The 23,645-nt window shown below is 50.8% G+C and overlaps 1 protein-coding gene across 1 annotated transcript; it reads right to left on the bottom strand.

Moving 5' to 3' along the window:
• Nucleotides 1–23,645, bottom strand: LOC143030296 (uncharacterized). Its single transcript, XM_076193449.1, has 5 exons — nucleotides 23,495–23,645; nucleotides 20,066–20,385; nucleotides 18,341–18,433; nucleotides 17,097–17,222; nucleotides 1–48 (listed from the first exon to the last, which is right to left on the bottom strand). The coding sequence occupies exons 2-5, from the start codon at nucleotides 20,327–20,329 to the stop codon at nucleotides 1–3; spliced, it is 531 nt and encodes a 176-aa protein (XP_076049564.1). The 5' UTR covers nucleotides 20,330–20,385; nucleotides 23,495–23,645.

The raw sequence follows: 23,645 nt of genomic DNA, 5'->3' as shown, positions 1-23,645 counted from the left end.
CTAGGGCTCGCTCTGTAGTATTTCTTTCTGCCCTGAAACCTGCTTGTTCTGGAGCAATATGGAGATCCAATATAGGTGTAAGGCGCTTTAACATTATTCTCTCTAGTAGACTGAACGAGCAGCATAGTAAGGATATTGGGCGGTAGAGAGGAGAGAGGGGGAGAGAGGAGAGGAGGGAGAGGAGAGGAGAGGAGGGAGAGGAGAAAGGGAGAGGAGAGGAGAGGAGGGAGAGGAGAGGGGGAGAGAAGAGGGAGAGGGGAGGAAAGAGATGGGGAGAGAGGAGGGGAGAGGAGAGAGGGGGAGATGAGGGGGGAAGAGAGAGGGGGAGAGTAGAGAGAGTAGTGAGGAGAAAGGAGAGAGGGGGAAAAGAGAGAGGAGAGGACGGGGGAGAGAAAAGGGAGAGGGGGAGAAAATAGGGGGAGAGGAGAGAAGAGAAAGGAGAGGGAGGAGAAAGGAGAGGGAGGAGAAAGGAGAGGGGGGAGAAAGGAGAGATGAGGAGAGAAGAGACATGGGGAAGAGAAAGGAGAAGAGAGGGGGAGAGGAGAGAGAAGAGAAGGGGAGGAGAGGGGGAGAGGAGAGAGATGGGGAGGAAGGAGAGAAGGGGAGAGAGGAGAGATGGTGAGAGAGGAGAGAGGAGTAAGGGGGAGAGAGGAGTGAGGGGGAGAGATGAAAGGGGGAGAGATGAAAGGGGGAGAGAGCCAGGGGAGAGAAGAGAGAAGGGGGAGAAAGGAGAGAGCATGGAGAAAGGGGAGAAGGGAGAGAGGAGAGGGGGAGAGAGGAGAGGGAGAGGGGGGAGAGGACAGGGGGAGGAAAGAGAGGGGAGAGGGGAGAGAGAAGAGAGGGGGGAGAGGAGAGGGGGAGAGAGGAGAGAGAAGAGAGGGGGAGAGGTCGGAGAAAGGAGAGGGGAGAGTGGGGGGAGAGAGTGAGAATGGAGAGAGGGAGAGAGGAGAGAGGGAGAGAGGAGAAAGGAGAGAGGGAGAGTGGAAAAAGGAAAGGGAGAAAATGGGAGAGAAAAAAGAGGGGAGAGGGAGAAGGGTGAGAGAGTAGAGAGGAGAAAAAGGGGGAGAGAGGAGAGAGAGGAGAGGGGGAGACGGGAGTGGGGGAGAGGGGAGAGACGGGGAAGAGGGGAGAGGGGGAGAGGAGAGGAGGGAGAGGAGAGGAGGGAGAGGAGAGGGGGGAGAGGAGAGAGAGGAGAGGAGACGGGAAGAGAAGAGGGAGAGGGGGAGAGGAGAGAGAGGAAAGGGGGAGAGAGGAGAGAGAGGAAAGGGGGAGAGAGGAGAGAGAGGAAAGGGGGAGAGAGGAGAGAGAGGAAAGGGAGAGAGAGGAAAGGGGGAGAGGTGAGAGGAGAGAGGAGAGGGGGAGAGGTGAGAGGAGAAAGGAGAGGGGGAGAGGGGAGAAAGAAGAGAGGGGGGAAAAGAAGAGAGGGGGAGAGAAGAGGGGGGGAGAGAAAGGAGAGAGAAGAGAGGAGAAAGGAGGAGAGAGAGGAGGGGGAGAGAGGAGAGAGAAGGGGAGAGAGGAGAGAGAAGGGGGAGAGAGGAGAGAGGAGGGGGGAGAGAGGAGAGAGGAGGGGGGAGAGAGGAGAGAGGAGGGGGGAGAGAGGAGAGAGGATGGGGGAGAGAGAAGGAGGGGAGAGAGGGGGGGAGAGAGGGGGAAAGAGGAGAGATGGGGAGAGAGGGGGAAAGAGGAGAGATGGGGAGAGAGGGGGAAAGAGGAGAGACAGGGGAGAGAGGAGAGAGGGGGAGAGAGGAGAGAGTAGTGAGGAAAAAGGAGAGAAGGGGGAGAATGGAGAGAGGGGAGAAAAGAGATAGGGGGAGAGTGGAGAGAGGGGGGAGATAAGAGATAGGGGAGAATGGACAGAGGGGGAGAAAGGAGAGAGGGGGAAAAAGTAGCAAGGGGAGAGAGGGGAGAGAGGAGAGAGAGGAGAGGGGGAGAGAGGAGAGGGGGAGAGAGGAGAGGGGGAGAGAAGAGGGAGAGGGGAGGAAAGAGATGGGGAGAGGGGATAGCGGAGAGAGGAGAGAGGGGGAGAGAGAGGGGGAGAGAGGAGAGAGGGGGAAGAGGGGGAGAGAAGGGAGAGGGGGAGAGAGGGGGAGGGGAGAGAGGGGGAGGGGAGAGAGGAGAGAGGGGAGAGAGGGGGAGGGGCAGAGGGGGAGAGAGACAGAGGGAGAGGTAGGAGAGAGGAAGGGGAGAGAGAGAGGAGAGGAGGAGTGGGTGGTAGAGAGAGGGGGGAGAAAGAGAGGAGAGGAGGGAGAGGAGAGGGAGAGGTGGAGAGGAGAGGGAGAGGTGGAGAAAAGAGAGGAAGGAGAGGAGAGGAGAGGGAGAGGGGGAGAAAAGAGATGGGAGAGAGGATAGGGGGAGAGGAGAAAAGGGAAGAGGAGAAAGTGGGTGAGGAGAGGGGGAGAGAGGAGAAAGGAGAGGGGGAGAAAGGAGAGATGGGGGAGAAAGAAGAGAGGGGGAGAAAGAAGACAGGGGGAGAGAAGAGACATTGGGGAAGAGAAAGAGGGAGAGAGAAGAAAGAGGGGGAGGAGTGAGGGTAGAAGAGAGTGGGGAGGAGAGGGGAGAGAAGAGGGAAAGGGGGGAGGAAGGAGAGATGGGGAGAGAGAAGATAGGGGGAGAGAGGAGTGAGGGGGGAGAGGAGAGAGGGGGAGAAAGGAGGTGGAAAGAGGAGAGAGGGCGAAAGAAGAGAGAAGGGGAGAAAGGAGAGAGAGGGGAAGAAAGGAGAGAGGGGGAGAAAGGAGAGGGGGAGAAAGGAGATAGGGAGAGAGGAGATAGGGAGAGAGGAGAGGGAGAGGGGGGAGAGGACAGGGGAGGAAAGAGAGGGGGAGAGGGGAGACAGGGGGAGGGGAGAGAGAAGACAGGGGGAGAGGAGAGGGGGGAGAGGACAGGGAGAGGAAGAGAAAAGAGGGAGAGAAGAGGGAGAGGGGGATGAAAGAGAGGGGGGAGTGAGGAGAAAGAGGAGAGAGGGAGAGAGGAGAGGGGGAGAGAGGAGAGGGGGAGAGAGGAGAGGGGGAGAGAGGAGAGGGGGAGAGAGGGGAGAGTAGGGGGAGGGGAGAGCAGGGGGAGAGTAGGGGAGGGGAGAGCAGGGGAGAGTAGGGGGAGAGGGGAGAGTAGGGGGAGAGGGGAGAGTAGGGGGAGAGGGGAGAGTAGGGGGAGAGGGGAGAGTAGGGGGAGAGGGGAGAGTAGGGGGAGAGGGGAGAGTAGGGGGAGAGGGGAGAGTAGGGGGAGAGGTCGGAGAGAGGGGAGAGTGGGGGAGAGAGTGAGAAGAGAAAGGAGAGAGTGAGAAGAGAAAGGAGAGAGGGAGAGAGAAAAGAGGGGGGAGAGAAAAGAGGGGGAGAGAGAAGAGAGGGGAGAGAGAGAAGAGAGGGGGAGAGAGAAGAGATGGGGAGAGAGATGAGAGGGGAGAGATATGAGAGGGGGAGAGAAGAGAGGGGGGAAAAGAAGAGAGGGGGGAAGAGAGGGGGGAAGAGAGGTGGGAGAGAGAAGAGGGGGAGACAGTAGAGAGGAGAGAAGAGGGGGAGAGAGTAGAGAGGAGAGAAGAGGGGGAGAGAGTAGAGAGGAGAGAAGAGGGGGAGAGAGTAGAGAGGAGAGAAGAGGGGGAGGGAGTAGAGAGGAGAGAAAGGGGGAGAGAGGAGAGGGGAAGACGAGGGAGGGGGAGAGAGGAGAGATGGGGGCAAGAGGAGAGAGGGGAAAGAGGAGAGAGGGGAGAGAGCAGAGGAGAGGAGAGGAGGAGAGGAGGGAGAGGAGAGGAGAGAAGAGGGAGAGGGGGAGAGCAGAGGGGAGGAAAGAGGGGAGAGAGGAGAGGGGGAGGGGAGAGATGAGAGGGGGAGGGGAGAGATGAGAGGGGGGAGAAAGAAGAGAGGGGGAGAGAAGAGAGGGGGAGAGAAGAGAGATGGGGAAGAGAAAGGAGAAGAGGGGGAGAGGAGAGATAAGAGGGGAGAGGAGAGATAAGAGGGGGAGAGGGAGAGGGGGAGAGAGGAGAGAGAAGAGGGGGAGAGAAGAGAGATGGGAAGAGAGGAGAGAGGAGAGAGGGGAGAGAAGAGAGGGGAGAGAAGAGAGGGGGAGAGGAGAGCAGTGCGGAAAAAGGAGAGAAGGGGGAGAATGGAGATAGGGGGAGAATGGAGAGAGAGTGGGAGAAAGGAAAGAGGGGGAGAAGGGAGAGAGGAGAGGAGAGGGGGAGAAAAGAGGGGGAGGGGAGGAGAGATGGGGAGAGAGGGGGAGAGGAGAGGAGAGGGGGAGAGAAGAGGGGGGAGAGAAGAGGGGAGGAGAGATGGGGAGAGAGGAGAGAGGGGGAGGAGAGAGGGTGGTGAGAGGGGGAGAGGGGAGGAGATGAGGGGGAGCGATGTAGGCGGGGAAGGAAAGAGAGAGGTGGGGGAGAGATGAGGGGGGGAAATGATGAGAGGCAGGAGAGAGGAGAGAATGGCGATAGAGCGGAGGAGAGGAGAGAATTAGCAGAGGAGAAAGGAGAGAAGGGAGAGAGACAGAGGAGAGAACGAGAGAGGGGGGAAAGAGGAGAGGGAGCGGAGAGGGGGAGAAGAGGGAAGAGAAGAGAGGAGGGGAGAGAGGAGAGAGCAGAAAGATGAGAGAGGAGAGGATGAGGAGAGAGAGGAGAGGGAAGGAGAAAGGAGAGGGGGAGAGAAGAGAGAGGGGTGAGAGAAGAGAGGGGGAGAGAAGGAGTAGATGGCGGAGTGAGAAGAGAGATGAGGATGAAAGGAGAGCTGAGAAAGGAGCCGAGAGAGGAGAGAGTGAGAAAGTAGAGGGGAGGAGGAGAAAGCTTAGAGGGGGATGAAGAAAGGAGAGAGGGGGAGAAAGGATGGAGGGGGAGAAAGGAGAGGATGGAGGATAGAAAGAGAGGGGAGAGAAGAGACATGGGAGAGAAAGGAGGACGAGAGGAGAGAGGAGAAAGAGAAGGGGAGGGAGGAACGAATGAACGTAGAGGGGGAAGAAAGGACTGAGAGGGGGAGAAAGGAGAGAGGGGGATTGGAGAAGAAAGGAGGGATGGGAAGAAAGAGAGAGGGGAGGGGGGAGAGAAGAGAGGCCATGGTGGAAGAGAAGGAGAGAGACGAGAGGGAGAGGAGGAAAGAGAAAGAGAGGGGAGGGAGGCGAGGAGATGAGGCGGGAGGGAGGAGAGAGGGGGGAGTGGAGAGGGCGAGAGAGGGTGAGAAGAGAGACTGAGGGGAGAGAAGGAGAGAGAGATGGGGAGAGGAGAGTAGGGGAGTGAGAGAGGGGGTGAGAGAGGGAGAGAGGGAGAGAAGAGGAGGGGGTTGAGAAGGAGAGGGGGAGCGAGGACGAGGGGTGAGCGAAGGAGGAGGAGGGCGAGAGGAGAGAGTGGAGGGAGAAGGAGAGAAGCGGAGAGAAAGAGGGGGACGAGAGAAGAAGCCGAGAGGAGAGGGGAGAGGAGCGAGTGGGAGAGAAGAGCGGGGTGAGAGGAGACGAGGAGAGAAGAGAGGGGCGAGAGAGAGAAGGTGAGAAAGGAGAGGGGGAGATTGAGAAAGGAGAGGGGGAGAGAAAGGGGAGAGAGAGAGGTTAGGAGAGGAGAGAGGGGAAAGGGGAAAGAGGAGAAAGAGGAGAAAGAAGGGGAGAGGGGGAGAGGACGAGGAGAGGAGAGCACGTGGGGGAGAGACGAGGAGGAGAAGAGGGGGAGAGTGAGGAGGAGAGGAGAGGAGAGGGGGAGAAAAGAGAGAGGAGGAGGGAGGAGGGAGGAGAGGGGGGGGAGAGATGGTGGGAAAGGAGAGAGAGGACAGAAGGTGGAGGAAAGCCAGAGAGGGGGGATGAGGACGGGAGAGAGAGAGAGAGTGGGGGGAAAGAGGGGGAGCGAGAGAGAGAGAGAGTAGGGGAGAGTGAGGTAGGGGAGGAGAGGGGATGAGAGAGGGGGAGAAATAGAGGGGGAGAGAATAGAGAGAGAGGGGAGAGAGAGATGGAGAGACGGGGGGAGGAGAGAAGAAGAGAGAGAGGAAGAGAGAGATGATGAGAGGAGAAGGAGAGAGACGAGTAGGGGAAGAGAGAAGAGAGAGAGGGAGAGAGAAGAAGAGAGAGAGGGGGGAGAGAGAGAATGAGAGAGGGGGAGAGAAGATAGAGGGGGCAGAGATAAGCGAGAGAGGGGGAGAGAGAGAGAGAGGGGAAGACGAGAAGGAGAAGAGAGAGGGGCAAAAGAGAGAAGAGAAGAGGGGAAGAGAGAGAGAGAGAGGGGAAGAGAGAAGAGCGAGGGGCGAGAGAGAGAGGAGAGAGGGGAAGAGAAGAGTAGGAGAGGGGGGAGAGAGTGGGGTGAGAGAGGGGGAGAGAGAGAGAGAGAGGGGGAGAAGAGAAGAGGGGGAGAGAGTAGAGAGAGGGGGAGAGAGAGAAGAGGGGGAGAGAGAGAAGAGGGGGGAGAGAGCGAAGAGAAGAGGGGGGAGAGATAGAGAGGGGGAGAGAGAAGAGAGCGAGGGGAGAGAGAAGAGAGAGGGGAAGAGGGAGAGAAAGAGAGAGGGGGAGAGAAGAGAGTAGGAGAGAAGAGGGGGAGAGAGGAGAGGCAGGGGAGTGGGGGAGAAAGAGAGAGAGGGGAAAGGGAGAGGAAGATGAGAGGGGAGGGGGGAGGAGAGAGCAAGAGAGAGGGGCGAAGTGAGGAGAGAGAGAGGGGGGAGAGATGAAAGAAGAGGGGGGTGAGAGAGAGAGAGAGGGGGAGAGCAGATATGAAGCTGAGAGAGAGGGAAGAGAGAGAGACGAGGATAGAGAGAAGAGAGAGGGGGATGAGAGGGAGATAGAGATAGGGACAGGGAGAGAGGAGGAGAGGGGAAAGGGCGGTAGACAGAGGAGAGGGGAAAAGGGGGAGAGAGGACGAGGGGAAGTGGAGGGAGGCGAGACAAGGAGATTAGATGGAAGTAGAGAGGCGAGGGGAAAGGGGGAGAGAGGAGAGGGAAAGGGGGAGAGAGGAGAGGGAAAGGGGGAGAGAGGGAGAGAAAGGGGGGAGAGAGGAGAGGGGAAAGGGGAGAGAAGGAGAGAGAGTGGGGGGAGAGAGAGGAAAGAAGGGGGAAAGAGATGAAAGAGGGGGAAAGAGAATGAGAGAGAGGGGGGGAAAGAGATGAGGAGAGGAGAGGGGGGAGAGAGGAGAAGAGAAGATGAGGGGGAGAGACAAGTGATATAAAAGGGGGGAGAGAGGAGAGAGGGGGAGGGGGAAAGGAAGAGAGAGGGGGAGGGGGGGAGGAAGGAGGAGGGGGAGAGGGGGAGGAAAGGGAAAGGAGAAGAGAGGGGGAGGGAGAGAGGGGGGAGAAAGGAGAGAGGAGAAAAAGTGAGGAGAGGGAGAGGAGAGGGGAGGGGAGAGAGGAGGGAGTGGAGGGGGGAGAGAGGAGAGGATGAGGGAGAGAGGGAGAGGAGAGGGGGAGAGAGAGGAGGAGAGAGGGCAGAGATGAGAGGAGAGGGGGAGAGAGGGAGAGAGGGAAGAGAGAGGAGGAAAGAGATGGGGAGAGAGGAAAGAGATGGGGAGAGAGAGACGAGAGGGGTGAGAGCAGAGAGAGGGGAGAGGAGAGAGAGGGGGAGAGAGGAGAGAGGGGGAGAGAGGAGAGAGAAGAAAGGGGGAGAGAGGAGAGAGGGGGAGAGATGAGAGAGAGAGGGAGAGGTAGGAGAGAGGAGGGGGAGAGAAGAGAGGGGGAAGGAGAGAGTAGTGAGGAGAAAGGAGATTTGGAGAATGGAGAGAGGGGGAGAAAGGAGAGAGGGGGAGAGGAGGGAGAGGAGAGGAGAGGGAGAGGAGAGGGAGAGGGGGAGAAAAGAGGGGGGAGAGGAGAGAGGGGGAGAGAGGAGAAAGGAGAGAGGGGGAGAAAGGAGAGAGGGGGGAGAAAGGAGAGAGGGGGAGAAAGAAGAGAGGGGGAGAAAAGAGAGGGGGGACAAAGAACAGAGGGGGAGAGGAGAAAGGAGAGAGGAGGGAGAAAGAAGAGACATGGGGGAAGAGAAAGGAGAAGAAGAGAATGGGGAGAAGAGAGGGGGGAGAAGAGAGATGAGGAGGAGAGGGGGAGAGAAGAGGGAGGGGGGAGGAAGGAGAGATGCAGAGAGAGGGGAAGAGGGGGGAGAGGGGAGAGAGGAAGAGGGGAGAGGGAGAGAGGAAGAGGGGGGGGGATGAGAGGAGTGAGGGGGGGAGATGAGGGAAGAAAGACTACTTACTAAATTAGCTTTGCATGGATAAGTGGTAGCCTATTAGGTTGGACTAGTAATTGGTGAAAAATAGGTCGAAAACAGAGAGTTGTTTTAAATGGAAAAACTTCTGGATGGAAAGGATCACGCACCAGGGAAAGTGCTGTTGCAAGTGGAGTTCATCAGGGTTCCGTTCTGGGCCACCACTTTCTATTCATAGTTATATCAAATGATATAGACCCATGGACTAAAATCTACTGTTTCCAAATTTGCTGATGATACAAAAACTGTGCGGAGTGGCAAAAAATGATCACTCAAACCAATTAGATATTCAAGACGAGATTTAGATAAATGACAGCAATGGTCTGAAAAGTGGCTAATGAAATTTAAACAAAGTAAATGCAAGGTAATGCACATAGGTAAAATAACAGCAAGTTACGATTACAAGTTATTTGGAAAATTCGTTAACAAAAGTGGATAGTGAAAAGATCTCGGCGTAATTATCAGTAACGACCTCAAAATCATCCATAGCAGTGTATTTCAGGCCTCTGAGAAAGCAAATAAGATTCTGGGATTGACTAGCGCGTTCTTTTGATTTTCAAAAGTCCATAGCACTCATTAAACAAGCTATATTAAATGCGATCAGTTCGGTCCACATTTGAATATGCTGTTTCCGTATGGTCACCGAATCTTCATTTCAAAAAGGACATTTGACCAGACTGGAAAAAGTTACAACGGCGAGCCACAAAACTGATTCCAAATATCAAAAATAAATCATACGAAAATCGACTTAAGCACATGAATCTGTTTTCCCTAAAAAAGGCGTTTTATTTCATAGACTCAGAGGTGATTTCCGTATACAGGTCTTTAAGCATTTTAAAGGGAATTGACAACATCAAAAGTGACCAAGATTTTCACATTTGAATGCGAGGAATCAAGACAAGAAACAATGGTCTCAAACTGTCCGGAAATAGATTTCAATTTGGAAGTAGGTAGAGAAACAACTTTGCCAACCGTTGTAGTTAATAAATGGAATAAACTTTTTCCCTGCACAAGGTAGTGCAATGTAGTTCAGTTCGAAGCTTTAAGCAGGTCATTTAAGATAAATACCTAAGTAAGATGCTTGTCAATTAATTATAATTCATGTTATATACTTATTTGTTTTTGTTTTGTTATAATTTGTCTGTCTGATTTTCATTTATCAGGAGGGAAATAGAACAAGAAAGGGTAGTGAATGGCTGGGATGAGAAACAAAAGAAGGTTGTAGAAGAGAAGAGAAGCGAGCATTTCCACAGATTTGGTTACAAACGGAGGACAGGGGTAGTCATATGCGACGTACCAAAGAACGAAAGAGAGAAGTAAAGCAAAAGCGTAAAGGAGGCAAAGAGGAGAGCAGATGTGAAATGGGGGTAGGAGTATTTGACAGAAAATTTTGAATAAGTAATAAAAGATGTTTTGGAATGAAATTAGAAGAGGAAAGAGGAGGTGAATCAAGTAGGGAAGAAAGGTAAAAGGTACAGCAAGGAAGAGTTGATAATCGGAGAAGAGATGGCAGTGAGGGGAAGAATGGGCAGAATATTTTAGGGAGTTGCTGAATGTGAAGGAGGATAGGAGGGAAAAGATAGGCGTGCAGTGGGAAATACGAAGCAAAATGAGAGTGATGACGTGAGGAGAATGGGAGGAGAAATAAGGAAGGATGAGGTGAAGGCAAGTTATGTAAAGATGATGAAAGCAGGTAGGCACCTGGTCTGGATGGCTATGTCATGCCAGAATGTATGAAAAAGGGAGGTTCAGTGATGTGTGGACTGGTTGGTGAGATTATTTAGATTGTTTGCTGGAGAAAGGGGTAGAGTACGGAGGACTGGAGTAGTGCCTGTATTAGTTCCTCTTTACAAGGGAAAAGGGGACAAGTGTGAATGTAGTAATTTCAGAGGGATTAGAGATGAGTGTAGTAGGGACAGGCTTATGGGGAGAATTCTTAATTGAGAGGATTTGGAGAGGAACAGAAGGAGGAATTGGTGAGGAACAGTGTGTGGGATTTAGGACGAAGTAAAATGAGGGTTGATGTAGTCAGATATCTTTGTGGTTAAGACTGATATGTGAGACAAGCTAATAGGGAAAGGGATGAGGGATGTTTTTTGGGCTTTTATGGCTCTGGAAAAGGCTTATGATAGGGTAGAGCAGAAAGGCACTGTGGGAGGTTCATGCAGATTTCTGGGGAATAGGAGGAAAAGCTTTTGGGAGGTGTCAAGAGTTTTTTATGTGAGTAAGTTAGAGCATGTGGTCTAGGATTGGAAATGGAGAGAGTGTGTGGTTTGAATAAATGGTGGGACTTCGTCAAGGATGTGTTATGTTCGCCCTGGCAGTTCAAAACTTTAAACACTGGATGGGGTGCGTGTGAGAGGTGAATTTCTAGGGTAGCCATAGTTGAGTGTCAGGGATTGGAGATGGTTAAAGGAAAATGGAGAAAAGGTGGGGAGTGTGAGCAAGGATGTTGTTTGCAGACGACCACTGCGCTTGTGGCAGGAGTCAGAGGGAGGGATTGAGGAACAGCTGGTGGCCCAGAGTTTTTTGGACGGGCTAGAGTATGTGATAGAAGAAAGCCTAAAGATAAATGTGGGTAAAAGGTAAGGTGTGAGAGATGTACAAGGGGTGAAATGTGGGCAGTAGACTGGAAGTGAAACATTAAGGGGAGAGGATGGAGGAAGTGGGATTAGTTTTAGATTTACTTGGGTGCAAGTGTAGCAGGAAAAGGTGGAGTGAAAGGTGGAGTGAGTAGATGTAGATTGAGAGAAGCGAGTAAAATGCCTTGTGAGTGGTTTAAGAGTGTAATGAGTGGAAATAGACATTTGGGATGATGTTATGCGAAGAGGGAGACTGTATGAAGGAGTTTTGGGCATCTGTGATGTGCCAACGCATTGTATGGGGCGAGAAACCGTGGAAACATAAGAGGAGAGAAGAGAGAAGGAGTTTGAATGTGTTTCGGAGATGAGGTGTCTGAGAAAGTGATGGTGGGGGTTACTAGGTGACTAGACTAGAGTGAGAAAACTGATGGAGGTGAGGAGGGATTGAGAACAGGGGTGAAAAAAGGGATTTGGGAGATAGGGTGTGATGACAAGAATATTAGGGATGGATTTGGAACACATGGAAAGACCCATGAGTGATGAAAGACTAGTAAAAAAAGGGTTATGGAAGGCAGATGTGGAGACTGGAATAGTAGGTGAACATGAGGGGAGCGTCCTAGGATGAGGTGGATGGATGGGGTGATAGGGGGCTTGTGGGGCAGAGGGAGACTTGTCTGTGGAGGAAGGAAGGGGAGAGGACGGAAGACAGTTAAAGGTAGAGGTGCGTGGAGAATGGTTGTATTATGGATGATGTTGTGAACTGCATGAGGAAGGAATGGGCGGGGGGGTGGGGGGTGGCGGTGGTGTATGTGTGAGTAAAATTTTGACGCAAGCCCGAAGGAGATTTCTCCCCGTCCTCTCCTTATATGCAAAGGGGGACGGAGAGGGGGGGTATGGGGGGGGGTCGAGAATTAAATGAAGCGGCCTTGCTGTGGATGTTACTGTGTCTTGCGACACTGCTTCTGACCCAGGGCGGTGGGCAGGGTGCAGGGGATGACCCGTGCATCCAGGAGGTGCTCAGATGAGAGGAAAGGGTGGGAGGGGTGCTGGAGGTGTTATTTTAGGGATGAAAATGGGTGGGAGTGTTTTTATGCCTTTCCCTTTTTGGCTACCTCCCTTGGAAGGGGGAAGGGGAAAAAGCCTTGGTATATGTATGTATTAGTTTATATGTGCAGTTTATTATCTCTTCATTTACTATTTACTGTTTGATTTGTTATTCAACTATACCAATGCATTTATTTATGTATTTTAATTGTTATTTTACATTGTCATAGTTTTAATTTATTATTAATATGATTTTTTTTTTTTTTTTTTTTTTTTTGCATCCGACCTAGATATGGATCAAAAGGTTCCTGTCGGCATGCTTTGGCCTTTGTAATCCTTTGTTTAAAGGATGAAGAGAGGGGGAGGAGGCAGGAGAGAGTGGAGGGAGGAAAGAAGAGAGGGGGAGAGAAGAGAATGGAAAGAGAAAGAGAAGGAGAGGGGGAGAGAGAAGAGAGGGGGGAGAAGAGGGGGAGGAGTGGGGGAGTATGTGGCAGTAGAGTGGGGGAGGGACGAGGATGAGGGGGGAGGGAGAGATGGGGAAAGAGAAGAGAGGGGGAGAGAGGAGTGTTGGGGAGTGGGGAGAGGAGTGGGGGGTGCAGAGGATGACCGAGGAGAGGCTCAGATGAGCGAAGGAGAGAGGGAAAGGGAGGTGGACAAGAGGAGAGAGGGGCGAGAGAAGATGGAGAGGGGAGAAAAACGGAGAGAGGGAGTAGGCCGAAAGGAGAGAGGGGGAGAAAGGAGACGAGGGGGAGAAAGGGAGTAAGGAGAGGGGGGAGAAAGGAGAAAGGGAAGAGAGGAGAGGGAGTAGAGTGGGGAGAGATGAGGGACAGCGGAAAGGAGGGAAAGATGAGGGGGAGAGGGAAGACAGGGGGAGAGGGGAGAACAGGGGGAGAGGGAGAGGGAGAGAGGAAGAGGACAGGGGGAGGAAAGAGGGGAGAGGAGAGGAGAGGGGGAGAGAGGAGAGGAGAGGGGGAGAGAGGAGAAGGGGAGAAAGGAGAGAGGGGGAGGGAGGAGAGAGAGCGGGGGAGAGAGGAGAGAGAGGGGGAGAGATGGGGGAAAGGAGAGACGACAGAAGGGGGAGAAAGCAGAGAGGGGGAGAAGGGGGAGAGACGAAGAGAGGAGAGTGGGGGGGAAGAGAGTGGAGAAAGGGGGGGAGAGAGGAGAGAGAGTAGGGGAGAGGGAGGAGAGATGAGAGAGGGAGAGAGAGAAGAGAGAGGGAGAGAGAGAAGAGAGAGGGAGAGAGAGAAGAGAGAGGGGGAGAGAAGAGAGAGGGGGAGAGAAGAGAGAGGGGAGAGAGAAGAGAGGGGAGAGAGAAGAGAGAGGGGGAGAGAGAAGAGGGGGAGAGAGAAGAGAGAGGGGGGAGAGAGGGAACAGGGGGAGAGAGAAGAGAGAGGGGGAGGAGTGGGGGAGAAGAGAGAGGGGGAGGAGTGGGGGAGAAGAGAGTGGGGAGGAGAGGGGGAGAGCAGAGGGAGAGGGGGGAGGAAGGAGAGATGGGGAGAGAGAAGAGAGGGGGAGAGAGGAGTGAGGGGGAGAGAGGAGTGAGGGGGAGAGAGGAGTGAGGGGGGAGAGGAGAGAGGGGGAGAGAGGATAGGGGGAGAGGAGAGAGGGGAGAGAGGGGGAGAGAGGTGGAAAAAGGAGAGAGGGCGAGAGAAGAGAGAGGGGAAGAAAGGAGAGAGGGGGAAGAAAGGAGAGAGGGGGAGAAAGGAGAGGGGGAGAAAGGAGAGGGGGAGAGGGAAGACAGGGGGGAGAGGGGGAGGGAAGACAGGGGGGAGAGGGGGAGGGGAGACAGGGGGAGAGAAGAGGGGGAAGAGAGGGGGAGAGGACAGGGAGAGGGGGAGAAAAGAGGGAGAGGGGAGAGAGGAGGGAAGAGGGAGAAAGAGAGAGGAGAGAGAAAGAGGGGGAGAGAGAGAAGAGGGGGGAGAGAGAGAGAGAGGGGAGAGAGAGAGGGGAGAGAGGGGGGAGTGGGAGAGAGAGGGGGAGGGGGAAAGGGGAGAGAGAGAAAGGGAAGAGAGAGGGGAGAGAGGGAGAGAGAGGGAGAGGGGGAGAGAGAGAAAGAGGGGAGAGAGGGAGAGAGAGGGAGAGGTCGGAGAGAGGGGAGACAGTGAGAGGAGAAAGGAGAGAGGGAGAGAGAAAGGAGAGAAAAGAGGGGTGAAAGAAAAGAGGGGGAGAGAAGAGAGGGGGGGAGAGGGATGAGAGGGGAGAGAGATGAGAGGGGGAGAGAAGAGAGGGGGGGAGAGAAGAGAGGGGGGAAGAGAGAAGAGAGGGGGAAGAGAGAAGAGAGGGGAGAGAGAGTGAGAGAGGGAGAGTGGGGAGAGAGAGGGGAGAGAGGGAAGAGAGGGAGAGGGGAGAGAGAGGGGAGAAGAGAGGAGAGGAGAGAGGGGGAGGAGAGAGAAGAGAGGGGGAGAGGAGAGAGAGGGGGGAGAGAGGAGAGAGAGGAGAGGGGAGAGAAGAGAGAGAGACGGGGAGAGTCAGAAGGAGAGAGGGAGAGATAGTAAGGAGAGGGGAGAGAGAGAAGAGAGGGGGAGAGGGAGAAGAGAGGGGGAGAGAGGAGAGGGGGAGAGAGGGGGGTGAGAGACAAGAGAGAGGGTGAGAGAGAAGAAAGGGGGGGAGAGAAGAGGGGTAGAGGGAGAAGAGAGAGGGGAGAGAGAGAAGAGAGGGGGAGGAGAGATGGGAGAGAGAAGAGAGGGGGAGGAGAGATGGGAGAGAGGGGAGAGAGAGAAGAGAGAGGGGGGAGAGAGAAGAGAAGGGGGAGAGAGAAGAGAGGGGGAGAGAGAAGAGAGGGAAGAGAGAGGGGAAGAGGGAAGAGAGAGGGGAAGAGGGAAGAGAGAGGGGAAGAGAGAAGAGAGGGGAAGAGAGGAGAGAGGGGAAGAGAGGAGAGAGGGGAAGAGAGGAGAGAGGGAGAGGAAAGGGGGAGAGAGGGGAGAGAGAGGAAAGAAGGGGGAAAGAGATGAGAGAGGGGGGAAAGATGAGAGAGGGGGAAAGAGATGAGAGGGGGGAAAGAGATGAGAGAGAGGGGGAGAGAGAAGAGAGAGAAGGAGAGAAGAGAGAGGGAGAGAGAAGAGAGAGGGCGAGAGAAGAGAGAGGGGGAGAGAGGAGAGAGGGGGAGGGGGAAAGGGAGAGAGAGGAAAGGGGGAGAGAGGGGGAGAGAGAAGAGAGAGGGGAGAATGGACAGAGGGGGAGAAAGGAGAGAGGGGGAAAAAGGAGAGGGGGAGAGAGGGGGAAAAAGGAGAGGGGGAGAGAGGAGAAGGGGAGAGAGGAGAGAGATGGGGAGAGAAGAGGGAGAGGGGAGGAAAGAGATGGGGAGAGAGGAGAGGGGGAGAGCAGAGAGAGGGGGAGAGAGGAGAGATGGGGAGAGGAGAGATGGGGAGAGGAGAGAGGGGGAGAGAGGAGAGGGGGAGAGAGGAGAGAAAGGGAGAGAGGGGGTGAGAGGAGAGAGGGGGAGAGAGGAGAGAGGGGGAGAGAGGAGAGAGGGGGAGAGAGGAGAGAAGGGGAGAGAGGGGGAGAGGAGAGAAGGGGAGAGAGGGGGAGAGAGGGAGAGGAGGAGAGAAGAGGGGGAGAGAAGGAGAGGGGGAGAGAGAGAGGGAAGAAAGGAGAGAGGGGGAGAAGGAGAGAGGGGGAGAGAGAGAGGGGGAGAAAGGAGAGAGGGGGAGAGGAGGGAGAGGAGAGGAGAGGGAGGGGGAGAAAAGAGGGGGAGAGGAAAGGGGGAGAGAGGAGAGGGGGAGAAAAGAGGGGGAGAGAGGAGAGGGGGAGAGAGGAGAGGGGGAGAGAGGAGAAAGGAGAGGGGGAGAGAGGAGAAAGGAGAGGGGGAGAGAGGAGAAAGGAGAGGGGGAGAGAGGAGAAAGGAGAGGGGGAGAAAGGAGAGAGGGGGAGAGGAGAAAGGAGAGAGGGGGAAGAAAGAAGAGAGGGGGAAGAAAGAAGAGAGGGGGAGAGGAGAAAGGAGAGAGGGGGAGAAAGAAGAGAGGGGGAGAAAGAAGAGAGGGGGAGAAGAGAAAGGAGAGAGGGGGGAGAAAGAAGAGAGGGGGAGAGGGGAAAGGAGAGAGGGGGAGAAAGAAGAGAGGGGGAGAGAAGAGACATGGGGGAAGAGAAAGGAGAGAGAGAAGAGAGGGGGGAGAAGAGAGAGGGGGAGAGAAGAGAGGGGAGGAGGAAGGAGAGATGGGGAGGAAGGAGAGATGCAGAGAAGAGAGGGGGAGAGAGGGGAGAGGGGGAGAGAGGAAAGAGGGGGAGAGAGGAGTGTGGGGGGAGGGGAGAGAGGAGGGAGGGGGAAAAAGGAGAGAGGGGGAAAAGAGGAGAGAGGGTGAGAGAGGAGAGATGGGGAGGAAGGAGAGATGCAGGGAGAGGAGAAAGGGGAGAGGAGAAAGGGGAGAGAGGGAAAGAGAGGAGTGAGGGGGGAGGGGAGAGAGGGGGAAAGAGGAGAGAGGAGAGAGGGGGAAAGAGGAGAGAGGAGGGAGGGGGAAAGAGGAGAGAGGAGGGAGGGGGAAAGAGGAGAGAGGAGGGAGGGGGAAAGAGGAGAGAGGGAGGGGGGAAGAGATGGGGGAGAAAGGAGAGAGGGGGAGAAAGGGGAGAAGGGAGAGGGGGAGAAAGGGGAGAAGGGAGAGAGGAGAGGGGGAGAGGACAGGGGAGGAAAGAGAGGGGGAGAGGGGAGACAGGGGGAGAGGGGAGAGAAGGGGAGAGGAGAGAGAAGACAGGGGGAAAGGAGAGGGGGGAAGAGAGGGGGAGAGGAGAGGGGGAGAGAAGAGGGAGGAGAGGGAGAGGGGGATGAGAGGGGGGAGAGGGGAGTGAGGAGAGAGAGGGAGAGAGGAGAGAGGGGGAGAGAGGAGAGAGAGGAGAGAAGGGGAGAGAGGAGAGAGGGGAGAGAGAGGAGAGGGAGAGAGGAGAGAGTAGGGGGAGGGGAGAGTAGAGGGAGAGGGAGAGTTGGGAGAGGTCGGAGAGAGGAGAGAGAGGGGAGAGTGGGGGGAGAGAGTGAGAGGAGAAAGGAGAGAGGGAGAAAAAAAAAGAGGGGGGAGAGAGAAGAGAGAGGGGGAAGAGAAGAGAGAAAAGAGAGGGGGAGAGAGGAGAGACAGAGAGAGGAAAGGGGGGAGAGAGGGGGAGAGGGGGGAGAGGGGAGAGAGGGGAGAGAGGAGAGAGGGAGGAAAGATGAGTGAGAGGGGGTAAAGAGATGAGAGAGGGGGAGAGAGATGAGAGAGGGGGAGAGAGAAGAGAGAGGGGGAGAGACAAGTGATAGAAAGGGGGGAGAGAGGGGAAAGACAGAAAGATATATATAGAGAGAGAGAGAGAGAGAGAGAGAGAGAGAGAGAGAGAGAGAGAGAGAGAGAGAGAGAGAGAGAGAGACCATACCTTGCTCATCAGGTCCCCATTCTTCTTCTTCTTCTTTTTGGGGCCAGCAACAGCGTGACCCCGTCCGTAGCCCTTCGTGATGATTTCTTGACCACCAATGTCGCGCGTGCGCGCGCCCACGTTCACCTGCAAAGTCTGTTACATTTCCATGAATGCACCCCCCTCCCCCCTGATGACCTCTTTCTGGGCAACGGACGGAGTGATCATTTTTGTCACAATTAATACGTAACTGCCGACGAATGCCAAGGGCCCTTCATTCAAGAAGACTTCGAATTTAAGCACTTTGGTATGATGATTCGATGCCTACATAAACGTCACAAGGTGCGAGTGGGTATGTGTGGATGCCGGCGGCGTAAGCGTCTTGATTATACATTTTCTTTTTTGTAGTTGTACACGAGTTAACCCCAAATCCTGTGAACTGGTTTGATCACGTTTCCTGTGTTTATTATTACTCGGAGTAAAAGAGAACAAGTAATACGGCAGCAGTGGCTTTATATTTTAGAATGTGGGGTTCACTCGGCTACGACTACAAAATGAATATAATCAAGACGCGCGCCGACATCCTCGTATATCCACTCACGCCTCATGACGCCTACGTGGGTGTCATCACATCGAAGAGGTTAATTAAGAAGTAGGGGGTGCAGTGCAGGTTACGAGGAGGATAGATACGAGAAGAAATGTGGAAGTGAGAGCAGGGGGTCAGTACATCTGATAAATTGATAAAAGTGCATACCTAACGCAATATAGCAATAGCAAATTAAATCTTAATTTTGTAAATCATAATACATCAATGTAATATATGGTCATTCTTGGTGGAAATTAATAATAGAAAAGGTTGCTAAAAACTATAAACAAACGTAACCACTTTGGTTAGTTGAGACACCATCTTTCTTTTGGCAGTGGAGGCTGAAGAAATTAAAGTATGATATTTTTGTCTATTCTAGCCCTTACCTAACCTACCAACCTAACCAAACCTGCATTTAGTAATGCAATACCTGTAATTCTTGAGGTCATTAGGGTTGTCATCATCTCAGACCTCCAAATCAATCAAAACAAAGTTGGCGTCTAAAGGAGTCAAAGCGACTTTGTTCATTTCTGGATAGGTTACAACGTTTTCTGATAACGATTTCTGCTGAGAAAATTATCTATTACATTGATGTATTATAATTTACAAAATTATTTTTTTTTCTGATGCTATACCACTTTTAAGAAAAATGGCATACGTCCGTGTTACGAGAACTTACCTGGACAATGCCATCTCTGTAATCTGGATTCCCGATGCAATGAAGCTCCAGCTCTTTGCCTCCTCTGAGCCTCTCCATGAGCCATTCCCGTCCCTGCGTGGTGAGAGGAAGTCGTGGTGAAAGACAGTGACGGTGATGTCCAGAAGTGATGGGGATCGTTCACTTCTGGCATCATAACTCTTATGGTCATTGACATTACACCCCAAGAAAACCATGCAGGAGGGCCCTCACATGGGGGTGCATATGCCACAGGACGGCACATTTATGGGGGGGGGGGGCAATTCTAATCTTGACACTCCCAAGGCTGACAAAATAATTATAATAAAAAATGTCGCAGTGGGGGTGCATATGCCCTAGGACGGCACATTTAGGGGGGGGGGGCAATTCTTGTCAGGACATGCCGCCTACAAGGCTGACAAAATAATCATAATATTTTACCGTAATGTACGAATTTTGCGTTAGACTCAACAGAATACGAAATGACTTTCCCTTAACCTTTCTGCAATAGGGAACCTGTTTAATTATTTTGCGAGCCAACAGCCATAATAGGCAGTAAGGGATGGTGGAGATGGTAAGTGGTAATGGGGGAAAGGAGGGGGGGATCCCTGAGAACTTTGCCCCGGGGGTGGGGGTGGGGGGACTTAGGCACGTAATGGCTCTGAAACTACGAACTTTGTTCCAACTCGAAACAAGGCATCGAGAATCAAGAGGGGTAAATGTCACACCTCCTCCTCTGCATGGAAATAGGGTTCTTAAAGCATCTGACGTTAACCTCTTCAATACGATTTAAATATTCGTGCCTGACATACAACGATGCATCACAATACTTGCACTATAAAATATAAAGCTACAGCTTCTGTTATATTCATTCTCTTTCACACAAAATGTTCATGTCTGTCCACAGAAAATGTGGTCAAGACTGTTCACATAATACTGGAGTCACTAGTCGACTACATCTAAAAAATAGATATTATCAGGACACCCAGAGCAGCATCTTTGTATACTCACGTCTCATGACGCCTATGCAGTCACATCGCATTCTAGGAGTGGCAAGATGCCTTACACATGATGCCCGCATTTTCCCCGATTCTAGATGCCTCAAATGCATTCATGATCTTTGTCAATTCTGCATTTCCCCCTTTCTATTCTAGACGCCTCAAATGCATTCATGATCTTTGCCAATTCCGCCATTACTGTCAAACGGTTTTCCTCATTTAATCTCTTGATTCTCAATCACTGTTGCAGTGTTCAACTGTGATTTTAGAGTGAAGGAAAGGAGGGGGAAAGGGAGGGAATGAGACATGAGGGAGAGAGGGTGACAGATAGGGAGGTGTCTGATAGTAAGAGAGAGGCAAGAGGCATAGAGAGAGATAAGAGAGAGAGTGATTGTGATGATGCGATTTGGTTCAATGTCACAAACTCCCCCCTATCAGAGAGGCTAAGACAGTGCTCCTTACGGTGGGCCTTGTAACGCGGAATCTAATGAACTATACCCGAGCAGGGTTCGAATTGTCATCATCTCTACCTTTGCCACAAGTGATTTGGTTTAACGTCACAAACTCCCCCTATTGGAAGGCTAGGACAGTGCCCCTCACAGAGGACTTTGTAGCGTAACGATACCGTAACCCACTTGGCTAGTGAGATACAAGAGAGATAACACATTACGACATCAACCCTTAGAGCAGACTTTAGACAGTCAAGGAAGTCTGTAGTAGGTCGCGTTACCTGCTGCAGAAGGTCTGGATCTGCCTTGCGTAGGGGGCTGACGTTCTTGAGCACCAACTCCGTCAGGAACGGAGTGAAGTCCTTCGTGCTCCTGGGCAGGAGGGGCAAGTCGTCCTTCCTCGCGACAACCGAACGACCGTTGTCGACCAAAGTCACCAAGAACTCCCCCACTTCCCACAGCTTCTCTTCCAGTTCGCCTTCCTGCTGTTTCCCTTCCTCTTTGTCCTCCTGTTGCTGCTGCACCTCCTCTTTACGATCCTCCATCCCGGGGGACACGATTCGCACTCATTCCAAATGTCCTAAACCTGGAGTCCATAAATCTGGGAAAAAAAATAAAAATAATAATAATAATAAATAAATAAAAAAATAATAATAAATTAATGAATAAATGAACCACACAGGTTACATATTTACCTAGTTATATTTTACGGGACAAGAGCTATGCTCGTAGTGACCCGTTTTCATATCTCTCCGCATCCAGTTTATTCTTAAAATCGTGTATAGTTTTGGCATTCACTGTTTCTCTGTTCAGTTTGTTCCAGACATCAATCACTCTGTGTGGGAAGCTATTCTCTTTCAGGTCTCTTCTGTAACTCTCCTTCTTTAGTTTCTTTTTGTGTCCTTTTGTTTATCTTCTGTCCCACTTTAACAAGTTGTCTCTATCGAGAATTTCCATCCCTTTCATAATTCTGTAAATGGTCAACAAATCACCTCTTTCTCTTCTCTGTACCAGTGTTGACAGATGTAATTTCTCCAATCTTTGTTCGTATGTCAGATTTGACAGTGTAGGTCCCATTTTTGTCACTGCTCTTTGGATTCTTTCTAAAAATATTTGTGCTCTTTCTCCTCCGCCCAACTTACGATGTACCAAATTCCTCACCCCGCTATTCATACAAACAACATGAAGGAATTAAATGCTACATAAACTTCTTTGCAGATGATGCAAAACTACTGAAGAGAGTGAGTAACGAAGAGGACTGTAAATTTTTTCAGGGAGATCTGGACAACGTCTGGAATTGGAGTAAAAAGAACAAAGTGAATTTCAACATTCAAAGATGTAGTAAAATGGAATTTGGAAAAAGCAAAAATAGAATATCCGGTAAATACCAAATTGAAAAAAACAACAACTACCAAAGTATATTCAGAAAGAGACCTAAGAGTGATAATTTCAAAAGACATGACACTAGACAAACATGTAAACAAAATAGTTGGAGAAACCTACAACTCAATAAGATCAATGAAAGTGGCTTTTGACTACATAGACGAGGAGATGGTGAAGAAAATCCTAGTTACACTGATAAGACCAAAATTATAGTATCCAGTACACAAAAACAAAACAAAACAAAAACTAGAAAGAATTCAAAGAGCACTAACAAAGATGGCACCAACACTCAGTATGCTGACATATGAACAAAGATTGGACAAACTAAAATTAATAACTCTGGAACAAAGAAGAGAAAGAGGAGATTTGATATCCATATATAGAATTATGAAAGGGATGGAAATCCTTGACAGGGATGATCTACTTAAATATGGGACAAGAGAAATACAAGGGGATACAGGAAGAAACTTAAGAAGGACAGTTACAGAAGAGATATGAAAAAGAATAGCTTTCCACATAGAGTGTTAGATACATGGAATAAATTGAAAGAGAAAACAGCGAGTACTAAAACTATACACAACTTTAAGAAAGAACTGGATGCGGAAAGATACAACTGCGGGTCCCTATGAGCATAGCTCTTCTCCCGCAAAATACAACTAGGTAAATACACACACACAATAGAATATAAGGACAATATAAAATTGGAACTAAGGAGGTAAAGAAAGTGGTATCCGAAAAAGATTTGGGAGTAATTATCTCAAATGACTTGTCCTATGATAAACAAATAAACAAAATTGTCAGAGAATCCTACAACTTGTTAAGATCAATAAAAGTGACATTTACATATTTGGACAAAGAAATCATTAAAAAAATATTAGTCACATTGTGGTCACCCAGTACCAAAAAGAATATAAAGAAAATAGAAAGAATCCAGAGAGCAGCCACAAAATGGCCCCTGCATTTTTAAAATTGTCATATGAAAAGAGACTGGCTAACTTGGAGTTACTGATTCTGGAGCAAAGAAGAGAGAGAGGCACCCTGCTGACTATCTATAGAATCATGAAGGGCATAGAAATACTTGATAGAGAGGACTTGTTAAACTGGGACAAGAGAAACACAAGAGGACATGGAAAGAAAGTCAAAAAACATAGTTATACAAGAGATCTGAAGAAGAACAGTTTTCCACACAGAGTGGTGGACACTTGGAACAAACTGGGAAAAAAATAGTGTGTGCAAAAGCCATTCATGAATTTAAGAGCAAACTAGACACTGCGAGATACAAAGGCAGGACACCATGAGCGTAGCTCCCCCTTCCCGTAAAATACAACTAGGTAAACTACAAAGTCCTCTGTGAGGGGCACCGTCCTAGCCTTCTGATTGGGGGGAGTTTCTGATGTAATACCATATCATCATTATTACTCTTTATCAATGTAGGCCTAATCATACTTGATATAAAATTTTCTAGTTTGCGGAAAACTTTTGACTACCATGGGGCCTGTAAAGGGTTTTTACTGCCATGCAAAACTTCTTTTGACATTCCCGGTAACAGATCATACAATAATACAATTCCCAAGTAAATGCTCTTCAGGGCTCTGAAGTTGTGAACACACTTAAAACAACTGCTCCAAAGCTGGGGATGTTACTTATTTTCTTTTTAGATAATAAGACAGTGCTGCTGTCACTATTGACTTATCATTTCTTTCTTTACAGAACTGAAGAAAAGGTGAAAAAATCTAACTAAAGATATTTGCATTAAGGGAAGCAAAAACCTACCCAAATCTTTCAATAGAAATCATTCCCATACCATATGAGCAAGTTTAACAATAACCACAAACTCAATAATAAAAAATCAAATAAACTAAGGAACAAAATACAACATATTAATATAAATGTGCCATTTACCTAATTTTAGACAAGACTGGATAACCTTCCATGTACCACTCTCATTGATAACTGCAACCTCTACCATTTTTGTACAAAGATTTAATTAAATCGAAATAATCTTACTTTTGTAAATTGTACTGACAGTCAGCTACTGGGCAATGCAGCCAATACTCACTGAATACACAATTACTGTATTCACAAAATACATATTTCTGCATTGCATTACTTTTACATGTCGTAAGCCAAATCAGTGTATCATTCTTATTTTTCTCCCTATATTCAGTATTTGAATCATGACTTTAAATTTTATATGAATTGATCGACACAGCAATCAACTGGTCCTCCATTTGAATAATATTTTGACAAGTAGTCCCATAAATTTTCAGTTTTGTTGATAATAATTCAACTTTACGTTAGCTATTGTTGATGTCACTATTTCTTACCTCTGTAATATCCAGGGGAAGGTTTTCAATCTTTATGCTTGGGTATTTGTACCATTTTCTCTCCATTTTGAATAATTTTGTATCCATCTACCTACCAGTGCTACCACTTGTACCCGTTACTCACTTTCGCCTGCATTGTTCCTATGCGCAG

Source organism: Oratosquilla oratoria, chromosome 12 (assembly GCF_046742065.1).
Source record: "Oratosquilla oratoria isolate Oo_2021 chromosome 12, ASM4674206v1, whole genome shotgun sequence".
Taxonomy (NCBI): domain Eukaryota; kingdom Metazoa; phylum Arthropoda; class Malacostraca; order Stomatopoda; family Squillidae; genus Oratosquilla; species Oratosquilla oratoria.
The sequence above is the reverse complement of the archived record's forward strand: the minus strand, read 5'-3'. Positions and strand labels throughout refer to the sequence as shown.